This window comes from Phascolarctos cinereus, unplaced genomic scaffold (assembly GCF_003287225.1).
Source record: "Phascolarctos cinereus isolate Bilbo 61053 unplaced genomic scaffold, phaCin_HiC Scaffold_726;HRSCAF=1367, whole genome shotgun sequence".
Taxonomy (NCBI): Eukaryota; Metazoa; Chordata; class Mammalia; order Diprotodontia; family Phascolarctidae; genus Phascolarctos; species Phascolarctos cinereus.
In genome coordinates, this window is record NW_027556098.1 from 217,271,097 (window position 1) to 217,286,711 (window position 15,615).

Genomic DNA, 15,615 nt, shown 5'->3' on the forward strand with positions numbered 1-15,615 from the left:
CCTGCTGCCTTTTCTTCTATAACCTTTGTTGTCAGATTTATTTGGTTTATTTTCTCATGGGAGAGGTGGTAGAAAGTTAGGAAGAGGCTCATTTTAAATGACATGAGGTTAAATGGAAGTGTCGACTGTGATGTTTTCCTTAAATTTCTATTGCATAGGAATAACCCCTATTCAAAATGAAATTTGTCAACTGTTGAGTTCTCTTATAATTGATTTAAAGGAAAGAAATGACAACTTTATGTGAAAAATAAAAGGATTGAAATCAGCTTGAATATGAGTATTTGGCCTACTTTGAGAAAAGAATCTGCCCTGTGTGAGTGGGTGTTCAATGATGACCTCATCTCATGATGAAATAAAACAATTTGAAGCTCTTGAGCCATTTTTGGTGGGGGAAGCAAAAACTTCCAGATTTAATAGTAGGTGGCTTGTTACCTATTTTCTCCCTCAGTATAGGGGGAAAAACCCATCAAAAATATCAGGCTTGAAAAATCTCCATTTGAGATTGTGGAACTACCTGTAATTATGGGTTGGTTTTTTTTTTTAGCTCAAAGTCTCAAGTACCCCAAAGTACTTTGGGTTCCATTGTTTCATAGCATCTTAGAATCAGAGCTAGAAGGGTCCTCAGAGGTCATCTGGTCCAACTTCCTCATCTTCCAGAAGAGGAAACTGAATGAACCCTAGAGAAGTGACATGACCTGTCTGAAGTCACAAACTGAGGGACAAAACTCATTTCCAAACCTAGGTTCTATGACTCCAATGTCAGTGAGGTCTCACAATGCCTTTCCTGTGTCTAACCATTAGGTAGTGGCAAAACAAAAGAGGCATAGGAATGGAATGGAATTTTATTGTACCTAAAAAAAGGGGATAAATCTGAAGAATACAAAAAAAAAGAGGAAGTCAGCATTAGGTGACGCAGAGTAAAGGGATGGGTGCAGGGGGACAGGAGAACGTTAACAATTTTCTCATAAGACATTTCCTACCTAAGTTTGAAGTTTGAGGTCCATACTTAAACTAAGAGGATGCCTCTCCCATGAATGCTTTCTTATTATTACTAATAATTAATTAGGAATCGTAATGAAATTGATTTTTACATGCATTTTCTCACTTTACATGAATTAGCTCACAACAGTCCTGTGAGGCAGGTTCTAGAGATATATTATCCCCATTTTATAGATAAGGAAAATAAGTTGGGTTTTTTTGTTTGTTTTTGTGTGAGGCATTTGGGGTTAAGTGACTTTGCCCAGAGTCACACAGCTAGTGAGTGTTAGGTGTCTGGGGTCAAATTTGAACTCAGGTAATCCTGACTCCAGTGCTGGTGCGCTATCCACCTCACCACTTAGCTGCCCCTGGAAAATAAGTCTTGCAACAGCTTTTAAATGCCACAGATAGTGTCAGAAATAACATATAGAGACAGCTAGGTGGCATGGTGGATAGAGCACCAGCCCTGAAGTCAGGAGGACCTGAATTCAAATCCTGCATTAGACCAAACACTTGACACTTACTAGCTGTGTGACCCCAGTTGCCTAATTGGGCAAGTCACTTAACCCCAATTTCAAGAAGGAAGGAAGGAAGGAAGGAAGGAAGGAAGGAAGGAAGGAAGGAAGGAAGGAAGGAAGGAAGGAAGGAAGGAAGGAAGGAAGGAAGGAAGGAAGGAAGGAAGGAAGGAAGGAAAGAAAGAAAGAAAGAAAGAAAGAAAGAAAGAAAGAAAGAAAGAAAGAAAGAAAGAAAGAAAGAAGGAAAGAAAAAGAATATATAAACCCAGGTCTTCCCACTTCCCTCTAAGGCACAAGTGTCAAACATGCAGGCCACATATTGCTCCAGGGTGGCCCCATTGCGATATGTTTGACAAAACAAATAAAAATACAGTATGACAGATAATGTTAATTTGTGGTTTTCAAAGTCCATATGAGGCCTGCAAGGATGCCTTTCTATTTGAGTTTGATTCCATTGCTGAAAGGGATTTAAGATTTCAGTGTTTTTAGACATGTTATTAGGAACCTTTATTCTTTTCTCTGAAACTGTCTAATAACCTGAATAGTGTATCCACCACAGCTTGTGAAACTCAACACAAGTTGATATTTCTTTTCATTTTTAAAAGCCTACAGAAGTAATGTAATTGCAATATGCTACTCTATATCTGTTAAGCAGAACCCATAGCTGTGACTCGCATCCATGATTGTACGAACATAGTAGGGACTCGATAGGTGTCTTATGGCCTACTGGTGTCTTGGAAGGGGCGTGTATATATCTATACATGTGAATGCACATTGGTTAGATTCAGTTTTGTAAAACACCTGAGACATATTACTTGCTAAATGAAAGTAATGAAGAGAACCAATAATTAGTCCCTTAAAAAAAAACAACAAAAACCAACCTCTTTGTCCACCTAATTGCCCTCATTTATCTGTGAGCCTTTTGCATTTTCAAAGAAAGTCTCGGGTTAGTGTGGTGAATAGAGCTCTGAACTCAGGCAGGAAAACCTGGATTTGAATCCTACATCAAGACACATTATCGGGGTGATCCTGGAGGAGTCACTTAACCCTCTGTGAGGGTTGTTTTCCTTATCGGTAGAATGGGGATAATAATCACACCTGCCTATAGTGTACTTTTATATACGTAAATGAGATTCTATATGTAAAATACTTTGTAGACCTTAAAGAGCTATAGAAATGTTAGCTGCCCTGATGATGAATCGACCTCATCCTTCCTCTCCTCAAAACTCTCCAGTGTCTTTTAAAAAAAAACAAACCTTACTTTTAATTTATGGAATAAAACAAGCATTTCCATAACATAGTATAATAAAAAGATGATTGCACATGAAACTGCAAATCTGTTATGTACAACTTGCTATTCCTTTTATATAACAAAGTTATCATCTAAATTTCTTTTTTTTTTCCTCAGTGCCTTTTTGTTGCCTCCCAAGTCCATGGTACTCCATCTGCTATTCAAGGCCATTAACATGTTATCTTAATACCCTTAAAATACACACCAATCAATCTGGACTGTTCTCTGTTCCTGAACACTCTCTACTCTCTGTGTTTTTTCCTTTCTTTGATGATACTATTCTTTATATGTATACATCTCATTCCTTCAGTAGACATTATAGTTGTCTATTTATGTGTCCCAAATTCTGCCCTCTCTCCAGTCTGTAAATTTCATGGGGGGCAGACTATGTCTTACCTAAATTTGGTATCTTCCCCCCCATGGTGCTCTAAACATAACAGTTGCTTTAAAAATGTTTGTTGAATTGTATACCTCAAAAAGTAATTTGGTGAGTTGCTTAAAGGAATGGAAATATCAATTTAAAGAAGAGGGTGAGAGGGGGCTAGTTTGAAACTGGTCCTATTGTGGGAAGTACAGTGTATGTGTTAACTGAGGGAGATTACTTGTTTGTCTGGCAAGATGTTATTATTTATAATTGATTAAAAACATAAACTAAGTTCCTATTTATTTAAATGTAATGCCCCCATTTAATGAACATCACCCCAGGGCTGACATTGTCTGGTAGTCCCCAATTTTCTGTGTTATGATCAAAAAGTGTGCTTTTGTCAGCTGTGGTTTCGATCTACTTTAGAAAACGAAGAAATTTGGACCAAAATTTTCTTTGTTACCATTATTTTAAAGTATGACTTCAGGGAAGTCCGTACACTTTTCCAATTGGTTTGGTCTTTAACACTCCATCAGGAGGAATTATTTGGATTATCATTTTAACATAATTTGTCACCCAGCAATCTCTTAAAAAAATATTGTTTGCTGAGACTGAAACATTGAAATGTTTCCTCCTGCTGGGCAACAGATTAAAAGAGGGAGAGACACACAGAGGAAAATCAAGATGCAAAACTGGGTCAAATCATTGTGTTGGGCCATTGTGCCAATGGCATTATGGGGTTGCAGGGCTGGGCTGTTGCATATGGCTCTGGTCTCAGGAGATGATGAGACTGAGCAGCAAAAACTTGTTGCCTCTCCCTGCTCTATAGACAAAGAAGGGATTACTGTCCCGGGTCATAATGAGCAATAGGTTTCCCACGAGGGGGAGAGGGCTCAGGATCCAGCCCCAACATAACAATTTCCAAATGATTGTGATAGTCAATTTACAGAGGAGCTTGGGGAGAGAAGCTGTGGTTTTTAGCCAGAGGAAGGCTATAGTCACCATTCTTGGGGGCTGTTTCGTACATGTTTTATTGTTTTAGGAGAAATAAAGGAGAACTTGGACTTTAAGTTAAAAAAAAATCAGAGCCAGATTGTATGCTCCTTCTGCTTGGTAGAAAGCACAGGACAGGGCCTAGGTCACTTCTAATGCAGTCTTAAAAAGGATGTTGCTTAGGCTTTCCTTCTGTACTCATTCCCCATTGAGGATATCTGAGGATGTCACTTATATTTGAAATGCTGCTTGGTGAAAGGCCTCTTGCAGCAGGACAGGCCTTTGTGAACAGCTTACCATTATGGGATGGAGATGTGCAAAGAGGAATTTTTCTCCTCTGTGAGGGCTGAGGGGCTGAGGCAGTTGAAACTTAACACACACACACTCGAGAAACACTGTAGAAACCAAAGGAAGGGATGTTATCATTCATGTTAAACTTGTTTGTGCCTTTTCTTCTCTTCTCTAGTACTTTGTAAATTTCAGATGCAAAACACTCATTTTCCCATTTGAGGTTTCTGTCAGTCAGACTGCCAGAGCATGTATTGTTTTGGAGGGGAGGGGGCCGGAGTATGACAGAATACTCCCAGTGACTAAGTAAGCGATCTATTTCTGAGCTATGCTTTGGGAAGTCTCAGCACCTCTTAAGTAAGTGGCGATCTGTCTCAGCGCTGTGTTCATGGTGTTAGATTTGAAACTTGAACAAGAGTGGCTCATTCCCCCTCTGATGGGCCCAGAGGATGCCTGAGTTAGATTGATTGCTCTTTACAAGGCTCAGAAATAAAAGCCAAGAAGGATTTTCTGAAAGTTACATTAATGCTTAGAGGGAGGCAAGCAACTGAACAATTAATCTGAAAAGCTTTAAATGCCTAGAATGTGCTAGGCCCTGAAGATACAAAAGTAAAGCAAGAGGATGAGGGACATCTGTGAACATCACCCAGGAGCATGTGGATACTAGACTTTAGAACCACAAGGGCCCTTCTAGCTCGCCTAATTCAATGCCCTCATTTGTATAGAAGAGGAAGTGAAAGCCCAGAGAGGTTGGGTAATTTGCCTAAGAACACACAGATTATAGGCAGCCTGATAGAGACCCTCTTGAGGACAGGGACTCTTGTTTTTGTCTTCATCTAAGGAGCACCTAACACCAGTAGGTGCTTCATAAACGTGAATGAATGAAAATACTGGTATAAAATATATAGCTATGTAAATGTAAGCTTTTATTAAATGTTAAAGAATATCATTATAGGCCTTGTCTTGGAATCAGAAAACCTGTGTTTATAACCTGTGTCATTTTGGGCAAGTCATTTCACAACTTTTCTGGACCTAAGTCTAGATCCTGTGTACCTATGCCCCATACATAACTTTAGGTTTTTCATGCCTCATTGACTGATTTTTTGGAAAAGATTTAGACTAGCAGAAGAAAAAAAGCTGTATCCTTCCATCTATCTCACTTTCCTGTGTAGAGAATCCTTATTTAGTTAGCATAAAAGGATGGTTAAGGACAGACTGGATTGGGGAAAAAAGAAAAACCCACAATTTTCACATTTCCAGCCTAGGGAATGAAAAGATCCCAATACAACCAGAATTGGGCTAGAGCCAACAATGGGGATTAGCTCCTCTGGCCTGGGCTGGAGAGGCTAGCTGCAAACCAATGCAGGGTAGGTAGGGAAAATTTTCAGGGTGTTACATTTCGAACTGCCTGGCACATAATGAAGGCTAGTTGAGGGAACAATGATTTTTGGTGCCCCTAGCATCATGCCCCCAATTAGAGAAATTCTTAGTTTCTTTTCTTCCTTCTCTTGCAGGCTGGAGGTTCTCAGGTCATCTTCACTAATCCTCTGGAGATTGTGAAGATTCGACTGCAGGTAGCCGGGGAGATCACCACAGGTCCCAGAGTCAGTGCCCTGAATGTTCTTCGAGACCTGGGGCTCTTTGGGCTGTACAAGGTAAGGTAGTCTCCGTAGAGAGTAGGGGACTGACTATACCTTAGATGGACGGGAAAGACTGTGAAACCCAACTGTGTTGAACAAGACCTTTTCACATTTAAAACAAACAAAACAACCCCAATGCTTTCCTGCCCGGTGGCCCCTGGAGGAGAAAACACAAAAGGAAAAACACCTGAAGCTGTAGTCGAGGTAGTGGGATATACAAACATTGTCTCTGGCCCCCACACCCCAGTCACTGGGCTTTTATGCCTCTCCCCAGGGAGGCGTCTATTGCAGACCCTCTGGCTTCAGCCGCTCATCTTTTCATTTGGTTGGGGTTTGTGAAAAGTTTCTCAGCTTTTCCTTTTGTGCTTGTTTTGGAGTTCAAATTGTCTTACATTTATTTTGAATCTGTTATCTCTATTGTTATCTTCCCAGTGGGAGCCTCCCTTTGTCTTAATAATTTGACGACCAGGAAACTGTAGTAGAGTTTGGTAGGATTCAGATGTTTAAGAAGTTAAGTGGTAGGATTTGTCAATAATGAATTCCATTAAAAAAAAAAGCCCACACTGTACTGTACTTTAGCAAAATGCCAGTCAACAGATTCCTTCCCTGCAGGTATACTTACTCCCATCATTACAGATGAGATGAAATGGAGCAGAAGCTATTAGTTTTCTTAAACTAGGAAGTCTTTCTTCCCATCCCCTTCACTGGTACAAGGGGGTAAATTCTGCACCTAGAGGCAGCTGTGCACCGTGCTTCCAAAGCATCCTCCTGGAAGCTGGTTTATTTATAGAGCTAACACTTTAGAAATGTGTAAATGTGCCTCCGTAGTGGCAGCTTTTATTAGGAATTCTGTAGATTAGAGCCCCCCAGCTCTAGCGTTGTCTAGAGAGCCTTGCACCACAATTCCGTGGCAGGAGGAGAACAACGACACTTGGGAGTTTGGGGAGTTTTGGAGATTTGGGATTTCCTGCTTCCTTCATTGTTTCTTCCCCCAATTGCACCCCCACCTTAATGTACTGCTACTTTAAATTATTCCTCTTTATACAGTGCCTTAAGGAGACCTTGGAGTTTTTCTATGACTGACATTTGTCTTTTAAAAAACATCAGAAAAAAATTATGAAGATAGAGTTCTCATCTGCTCTGATCAAGACCAGGCAGTTGATAACTCATTGATAATTAGTGATGTAGCTTGGAAAGGCACTCACTGAAACCGAGTGGGGCAGGTGGTCTCTGGGTGATTTTAAACAGGCAGCCAGAGCTGAAAATTCTTATTTTTGCCAAATAACCCCCATCTTCACCTCTACTTCCCTCCCCCAAATGAGGGAAATAGAGAGGGTCACTGTTTCTCGTATCTGCTTGCCAGCTTTGCTGCCTCCCTTCAGAAGGAAGCCAGTTACAGTACCCTCTATGATCCCTGGTAGTTACTATATTTTGCCATGGACTGACTTAGTTCTCTGTTAGCTCTCTTGGCTTTCTTTCATTAGCAGTGGTGGTGGTGATTTTGAACAAAATCATGACCAGGATTTCTTCTATTCTCCAATATTGCTCTTTCACCAGAGGCAGCTACACATTAAGTCACTTAACCCACTAAATCAACCAGCAGTGAAGCTGTATGAAATAGTGGATAGGGTGCTTTACTTGAAGTAGAGAAGGCCTGGGTTTAGACACCCTCTTCAGATGTTTAGTAGCTGTGTAACACTGGGTAAGTAACTTAACCTTTCTGTGCTTCAGTTTCTTCATCTGTAAAATGAGAATCGATGGCAGCTAAGGTCCATTCTACCTCTCTGTAATCCTATAATATTATAGAATGCTATTAATCTTTTTTTAAAGAGTATTTCCCCCACCAATTATATGTAAAGACAATTTTTAGCATTCATTTTTACAAGATTTTGAGTTCCAAATTTTTCTTCCCCACTTCCCAAAATGGTAAGCAATTTGATATAGGTTATATATAGAAATGCTGTTTATCTTAAAAATAGAGTCTGTGACAGAAGCACCAATAGCTTCTTAGTTGTTTATAGTGGTTCCATTCTTTAGGTGGCCAGCTGAAGGTACCTATATTTATTAAGCCTTAGGGAACCTTAGGAAGAAGTTATCTTTTTTCAAGAAGCATTTATTAAGTACTTTCTTTTAAAATTCTTTTTGTTCATTTTATTTGCTTTTTCCCAATTACATGCAAAATTTTTTTAACATTTTCAAAAAATTTTTGAGTTCCAAATTCTCTGCCTTTTTCCTGCCTGTCCCTGCTCCTTGAGAAGGCAAGCACATTGATTTCCATCGTGTGTGAGGTCGTGCAAAACATAGTTCCATATCAGCCATGTTGCAAAAGGAAACACAAACAAAATAAAATCATAGAAAGAAAGAAAGTTGAATGCTTTTATCTGCACTCAGAATTCTTTAGTTCTCTCTCTGGAGATGGATGGCATTTTTCACCATGGGTCCTTTGGAACTGTCTTGGATCATTGTCTTGATCAGAGCAGCTAAGTCTTTCACAGTTGATCATCCTTACAATATTGCTGGTACTCTGTACCATGCTCTCCTGGTTAAGAATAAGTTATTTAAAACCCTACTGTGGGTGTGTATCCCTCCTCACAGCGCCCCTCTCTAATAACTACCCCCCTCCTCCTATTCCCCTGCCAGATCCCTGAAAAACTATTGAAGTTGCAACTGGCTTTTCACCTGGAGACCTTTTTCCCCACTTGGGTAACTTGCTAGCTTAATTCTCCCTGTTTATACAACTGGTGTGCACTGTTTTCTCTGTATGTGACAGGGTGCCAAAGCGTGTTTCCTCCGAGACATTCCCTTCTCTGCCATCTATTTTCCTGTTTATGCTCACTGTAAACTCCTCCTAGCTGATGAAAATGGACATGTTGGAGGCTTAAATCTCCTGGCAGCTGGAGCTATGGCAGGTAAGAGTAATTTTTTTTTAATCAAAAGAGCCTTTTATTTCTTCTTTGCACATAGAAATATAGAGTCTACAGGTACCTGTTCCCTTTATAGAGCCAGGATTATTGTTTGTAGATGACTAAGTTTAAATATGATCACCAGTCTCCTTTGTGGGATATACTTTAATTCTGATGAGAGCTAATTACATTTGCATAATGTGGATAAACAGCTTAATGCCGCTTTAGCAACTTGTAGCCAAATTAGATCTGCCCATCTAAATTGGGCTTTCATCATTTACATGTTTCAGAAGCTTCTACCCTACTGTAAATCTTGGGTGAGGCAAACCAGCAATTTAGAAGGTGATTGGAGCTGGGGATGATGGGAAGGGTTCAGGAGGCTGAGGAGGTTTATCTAGTTATAAATCAGGTATCAGGAAAGGTTCTAGTCTAAAAGGTGTATTCAGTAAGAGTAAGAGTCTCTTCCCACTTCAGCCTATAACCTCATGCTTTTCTTCAGATGTTTGATTTGTAGCGGTAAGTAAAACAAGGTTTCCTTGTGAGCTGTCAGTATTCAACAGTAACACAGGAGAGAGAGTCACACAGTCCCAAATCACTCGACATTTACTTGCATGTCAGCAAGTGTAGAGATACAGCGTGATGTAGCACAAAGAGAATCAGCCTCAGAGCCAGGGAGACAAACGTTCAAGTCCCACCTTTGATCGTAACTTTTCAGGGCTCTAGGAAATTCCCCAAAACTGTAACTTGCAGACAAGGAACAGACCCAAATTAGTGGGAGATTCCTCACTTGGGTGTTCTCTATACCAGTGAAATCCCAGGTCTAGTCCCCATCCCCTCTCCAGAAAGTACAGTTATCCCTTCCACATCTCAACTATCCCTCTCTAGGTATTGATACATCATGGGTTGGAATAAGCAATTGAATAGGAATTTGGGGGAGTTTTGTGGAAGCCGCAGATGACACTCAGAGGCCAGCAGACAGCACAGAAAAAGTTTAGAAACTCAAAAATGCATAAAATATATGTGTAGTATTGTATAATATCAGCATATTTTATCTCTTAATACCACAATAATTCAGACTTCTCTGGTACGAAGAGAAGGCCAAAAATTTTCACTTGGATTTCCCAGAATGTGGGGTTGTGCCCTTAACCCCCAGATGTGGAAGGGATAACTGTATAAAGAGAGAGGCGGAGGGAAGAGCATGACTTTGAATAGTTCTATCTCCAACCTCCAAAACATGACCCGCCAGTCCTGAGTCCAGGGTTCAGACACTGCTTTCATAGAAAATGTTCCCTGGCAATGTGACTGCTGGCTTTAGCAGGATGGTCTGAAGATCCATCTTTTCCCAAATTTAGGTGCCTAGGGGCTTCCTCAGGTCCTTTGAGGAAGAGAAAGTGAGGCTAGTAACTTTGTACCTCCCTCACTCACTTAAATCCATTCACTTGCCTGTTCTGGCATCACCTCCCCGATGTGGTGGTCCTTTTCCAGAACAAAGGACAAATAACAACCAGCAAAGCAGGGCAGGGCCATGCCAGTCAGACAGATGTCCACAGCTTTTCAGCCTATGATTGAGAACCTCCTTCCAAGACTGGTTACCACCAGAGCTGCAGGAAGGCATTACCATGTTTCAGCAAGTTATTTGCTTTATTCTGCCTCTTCTCTTTATTAAAGTGGACAGTTGGAAACCAGAGAGTTTATTTTCTCTGTACTTGGTATGGTGTGCTGGCCTCACTCCTTTCTGAAGCTCACTCATTCTGACTGAAGTCTCCCCATTTTAAATTGGGGTCAGCACTCCCATGCCAAGCTTTCTTCATGTAATTTCCAAATCAACAACAAAAAGCAGCAAGAGATGAGCTGTCCAAGGCCGGCCAGGCATTGTGCCTTGGGTTGAGCTGTGGTTGGTTTCTTTTTCAGTTGGGAGAGCCAAGTAAATAAACCAACCCAAACTTATATGGTTCTCGAAAATGTCATCTCCATGAAATGCTGTCAATCCCAGCTTCTCACCCACAGTGATTTGATAGGAATTTTTCAAATCAGAAGTCAGTATTTCTAATGTTTACCCATAAATGGTTGAAGTGTATGTGGTCGCTGAGGAAAGTACCAAATACCGTACTAAGGAAAGTCATTCATCCTGAGTTGTAGGAGTTGCAGTTTTAAACTTGGTACAAGAGTGGGGTGGTATTTGCTTTTCTCTATAACGTGCCTGCCCCTCCATCAGCCCTTCTAACTTTGGTAGCTGTTTCAGTGGTATTCTGATAGAATTGATTTTTTTAAAAAAATCTTTTTGTGTTATTCCTTTGTTCCCTGTTTTTGCTTTTATAAATGAACTGTGGGTTGGTGAAATCCATTTTCTGGATCCTGCTGATCGTCTCAGTGTGACCCCAGGAATCTCAGATACAGTAAATGATATGCCCTTTAAACAGCTAGCTGTCCTGATTCTCTTAAACTGATGGTTTCTCTTCCTCCTTGGCCTGCTTTACTGGCCTTCACTTCAGAAACTGGTACCAGTGGGGGTCACCTATTTTTATGCTGGCCCATACTGCAGGTAGACCATCCTAATTACTAATATTCACAGAGCAAGGTGGGGTTGATGAGTCAACCACAAGTTGGTGTCAGATGTATTTAGCAGCTCATTGATACATGCCAACATCTTACTGGTTTTATTTTATTACCTGTGAAAATATTTGCATCTTCTTTAAGAAGAAATGGGGAGGTATTTAATGTGATTGATAATGCAGCTGGAAAGAGAACCTTGGAAAGAAATGTTCTGTTTATATCACAGCATAATTTTTCATATGGTTCTTTTGACTCATATAATGTAGAATTATTTTCAATTCTTGTCACAAAATATGACATTCCTAATTTAGGAGAAACACAGAAAGGTTTTGCTCTGACCCCTGAAGTGACTAACAGTCATCTTATGCCTTTTTTTTTTCCATTAGCACCCAAGTGCCTATTTAAGAAAGTTTAAGCTTCCCACAAGGGTTAAAGTTGGTAGTTATATTGTTAGAGGTTAGAAGTATTTCTCTCTTACAGGATACTTTGGGTGAATTAAATGTGGTTTTCTCCTGAAAGGTGTGCCTGCTGCTTCTTTGGTAACCCCTGCTGATGTCATCAAGACAAGGCTGCAAGTGGCGGCCCGTGCCGGTCAGACAACGTACAGTGGTGTTATTGACTGTTTCAGAAAGATACTGCGAGAAGAAGGGCCGTCGGCGTTCTGGAAAGGGACTGCAGGTAGGGGCCAGGTTAAAGTAGAACACTTCCTTCCCACTTTGCCAGATCCATCCTTGGTTGCTGAAGTCAGCTGACTTGCTTCCTTCCCTTTTTGCAGCCCGAGTGTTCCGATCCTCCCCCCAGTTTGGGGTTACGTTGGTCACCTATGAACTTCTACAGAGATGGTTCTATGTCGATTTTGGAGGCCTGTAAGTGCTGCTGTGGATTTCCTTTTATAAAGAGAGAGTTGAGCTGTGCTAAGTTTTTTAAGGTTATTAGAGGGCTGGCAGAAAAACACTTTCTGGGACACATTCTTGTAAACTAGTGGCATCAAGAGACCAGGAAGAATGAGATGGTGTATCTTGTAGGTTGTCCCTTAACTGTCTCAGGGAGAACAGAGGGAGGTAACAAAGTAATGTCTAGAAACACCTGCATTTTAACAAAGTGTTATTTTTTTCATTTTTTCATAGCTCCATTAATCCCTTTATCCTATCACCCAACAATATATAGTTCTAATTTCAAAGCAGATGTCATTACTGTAAGTCAGAGTAGAGTACATGTATTTTTTTTTGCATTGATATAGAAAAGATCAAGAATTTCCCATTGTAAATAACTTACTTGTTTCAGTTCAAATAGTGGTAGAGAGAGCCATGAATGTGTGTGTGGGGGGGGGGGAATAAGTGGGGTTTCTAGTGGTATAATGGGTAGAGTACCAGGCCTGGAAGGAGGAAGGTTTGAGTTCAAATCTAGCCTCAGATACTTATTAGCTGTGTGACCCTGGGTAAGTCACTTCACCACTGTCTGCTTCAGTTTCCTCATCTGTAGAATGGGGACAATAACAGCACTTACCTCACAGGGTTGTTGTATGGTAAGCTCTATATAATGTTAATTATTACTATTGTTATGATTATAGTTGGAAGAAGGGCTTTAATAGTTATACTCATGGGAAGGAACCTCACAGATCATCCAGCCCAGGGGTGGGGAACTTATTCTGTAAAGTTTAGATTCAGTCCAAGGGGTGCACTTGAGGACCTAGAGGGCCCCATGTGGCCTCCGCTATAGCCTACCCCCTTATTTTACAGATGAGGAAACTGAGGCCTCCAGAGGCCAAGTAGCTTGTCCAGGTTCTCACAGGTAGTATTAATGGGGTAACCGTGGGTCCAGGACCAAGAGAAATAGGATTCTGTCAATTCATTTTGGAAGGAAAGGGTAGACAATAGAAAGAACATTGGCTGTAGATTTAGTGGGCCTGAGTTAAAATCCTACTTCTGCCACAGATCCATGAGATACTGGATGTGTCACTTAACTTCCCTGGGCCTTTGTTTCCTTGTTTGTAAAATGAGGAGGCCACATGTGGCCCTCTTCATAGCCTCCAAGATCTCCCCTATCCCTAGATTTCTGATCATTCTGAGGGTGGAGGCCAGGCTTTAGTTCAGTTTCACAAAAGGTGAATTTGTTGATTTATGGTAGCAGTTTTATGTGGTTGAAAATTGGTTCCAGTTATCTATAAAGAGTTACCTTCTAGGTAAGTCTGCGTTGGAGGCTAAATCACAAAATTAGGAGGTTGCTCACAGTAAACAGAGAGGGATATTCTCGAGGGAGGTTTCCATCAAACCTCCCAGTATTGCTTTTCTGCATTTGAGAGCTCCTTCTGTCTAAGGAACCTTCGACAGTTTACTGGAATTAAAACATTCTTTCTCTCCCCCGGACCATGTAGGAGAAAGACAAATTCTTGGCATTTCACTCTTTCTTACACAACAGAAACCTTGATCATGACACCCCTCTCCTCTGCCATGTGCTACAATTTCCAAGATGACAAGTTTAATCTTACATTATTTACACTCTCAATTGATGCTTTCCCCTTTAGGAAGGCCCCTTTTGCCCCTTGCTGAGATTCAGAAAGCACCTTGTCTTGGCAGCAGCATGCTTACAAACCGTGTCTTAGGGTGTGTAACTTCAGTAAGGGACTTCCCTGAGAGGGTGGTACTTTCTGGTCTTGCCTGCTCATTCTTGGGAAGTACCCCCTTTGGAGCCAACACACTATATACTTAGTATAGCTGTTAATCTCCAAAGCTCTGTTTTATTGACCATGTTTGTTTTCTTTCTATCCCCTTCTACCAACAGCAAGCCCTCGGGCTCAGAACCTACCCCCAAATCGCGCATCGCCGACCTTCCTCCTGCCAACCCTGATCACATCGGTGGCTACAGACTGGCGACGGCCACTTTTGCGGGCATCGAGAACAAGTTCGGCCTCTATCTCCCCAAATTTACATCTCCGGTTGCTGCTGCAGTTCAGCCAAAGGTGGCGACGGCACCGCAGTGAGGAGACGCGTGTTCATCGTGGCCAAAGGCTGTGATGGAGAAAGGCACAGGAGGGCAGCACTGTCATTTACCCAGTCAGCTGCATGGTTCTAGCTGAACTGAGAATTTAAACCAGTTCTTTCTATATGGTATATACATATATTTGTTTATAAAGTAATCATTTGCACAGAAAAACCACCACAAGAGTTTCAAGCTTAAGTCTTGGTGTTGAAATGTTTCTTGTTTTTTTCTAAGCCTGGCATGAGTTAGCGCCCTAGACTCCGCCTGACACGGCTTGCACTTAGTGACTGTACATATTGTACATCTTTGTACAGAGACATCATGGCACCCTCACCCTACCAATGCCATTTATAGGAGGGGAAAGCAGTTCTGAGTGGCTGGGAATGTACAGAAGGTTTTGAAAGTGTTTTATGAAGAATCACATGACAATAAAAATGTATTAAAATTAAATTCCTTCTTTTATTGGTGACGTGGCAATAAAGCATCAGTAGAAGATGTATGGAATGCTTGGAAATGACTTTTCCATTCTGGAATTTTTTTAAAAAGTATTTGCTGCTAAAGGCAGAATGAGAGCTGCCAATGACATGCCTGGATGGCACTTTCTTTGAAAAAAGACGCATACTAGTGGGAGCCAAAGGACTAGCATCATGACTTCTGTGTCTCATTTTTTCCCCTTTTTTAACCTGTGTTTAACATGCCCCCCTTCTATCACGGCTTCCAGTATAATCCTCTGTTCAGTCAGTAGGTTCCTTCCTGGACAGCTCTTCTTTTGCCAGATTCTTTTCTGGCAGCCTTGCCTTATTCTGATACAGCAGGGGTGAGGCTCCACCTTGCAGAACAGTAAAGGCTGCCTTGGCAACGGGCTGGAAGTTTGAAGCTGTACCTTAATTTGCCTCCAAATGGACATGATTCCAATCCAAAATAAACTGCGCACCAAAATGTATGTTTGTCCTCGGATCTTCCTTAGTAGGTAAAATATGAAGTGCTTTCTGGTCTGGTTCAATACCAACCTCCAAAAGCTGGTATATGGATTCATCCTCAGCCTGCCACTACAGGGAGCATACTGTGTTTAAAAACAAAACCCCCAACATGAAAACCCATGTAATGGATG

At 41.1% G+C, this 15,615-nt stretch overlaps 1 protein-coding gene across 2 annotated transcripts in view; it reads left to right on the forward strand.

The window, feature by feature from the left end:
• Window positions 1-14,954, forward strand: part of SLC25A12 (solute carrier family 25 member 12) — a 107,833-nt gene extending 92,879 nt beyond the window's left edge. For both annotated transcript variants that reach the window (XM_020990961.2, XM_020990963.2), the window contains 5 exons: window positions 5,944-6,084; window positions 8,840-8,978; window positions 12,045-12,203; window positions 12,301-12,391; window positions 14,307-14,954. In XM_020990961.2, coding sequence (XP_020846620.1) covers window positions 5,944-6,084; window positions 8,840-8,978; window positions 12,045-12,203; window positions 12,301-12,391; window positions 14,307-14,505 — 729 coding nt within the window. In that variant the 3' untranslated portion in view covers window positions 14,506-14,954. The remainder of the gene's footprint in view (window positions 1-5,943; window positions 6,085-8,839; window positions 8,979-12,044; window positions 12,204-12,300; window positions 12,392-14,306) is intronic.
• The last annotated feature ends 661 nt before the right edge of the window (window positions 14,955-15,615 follow it).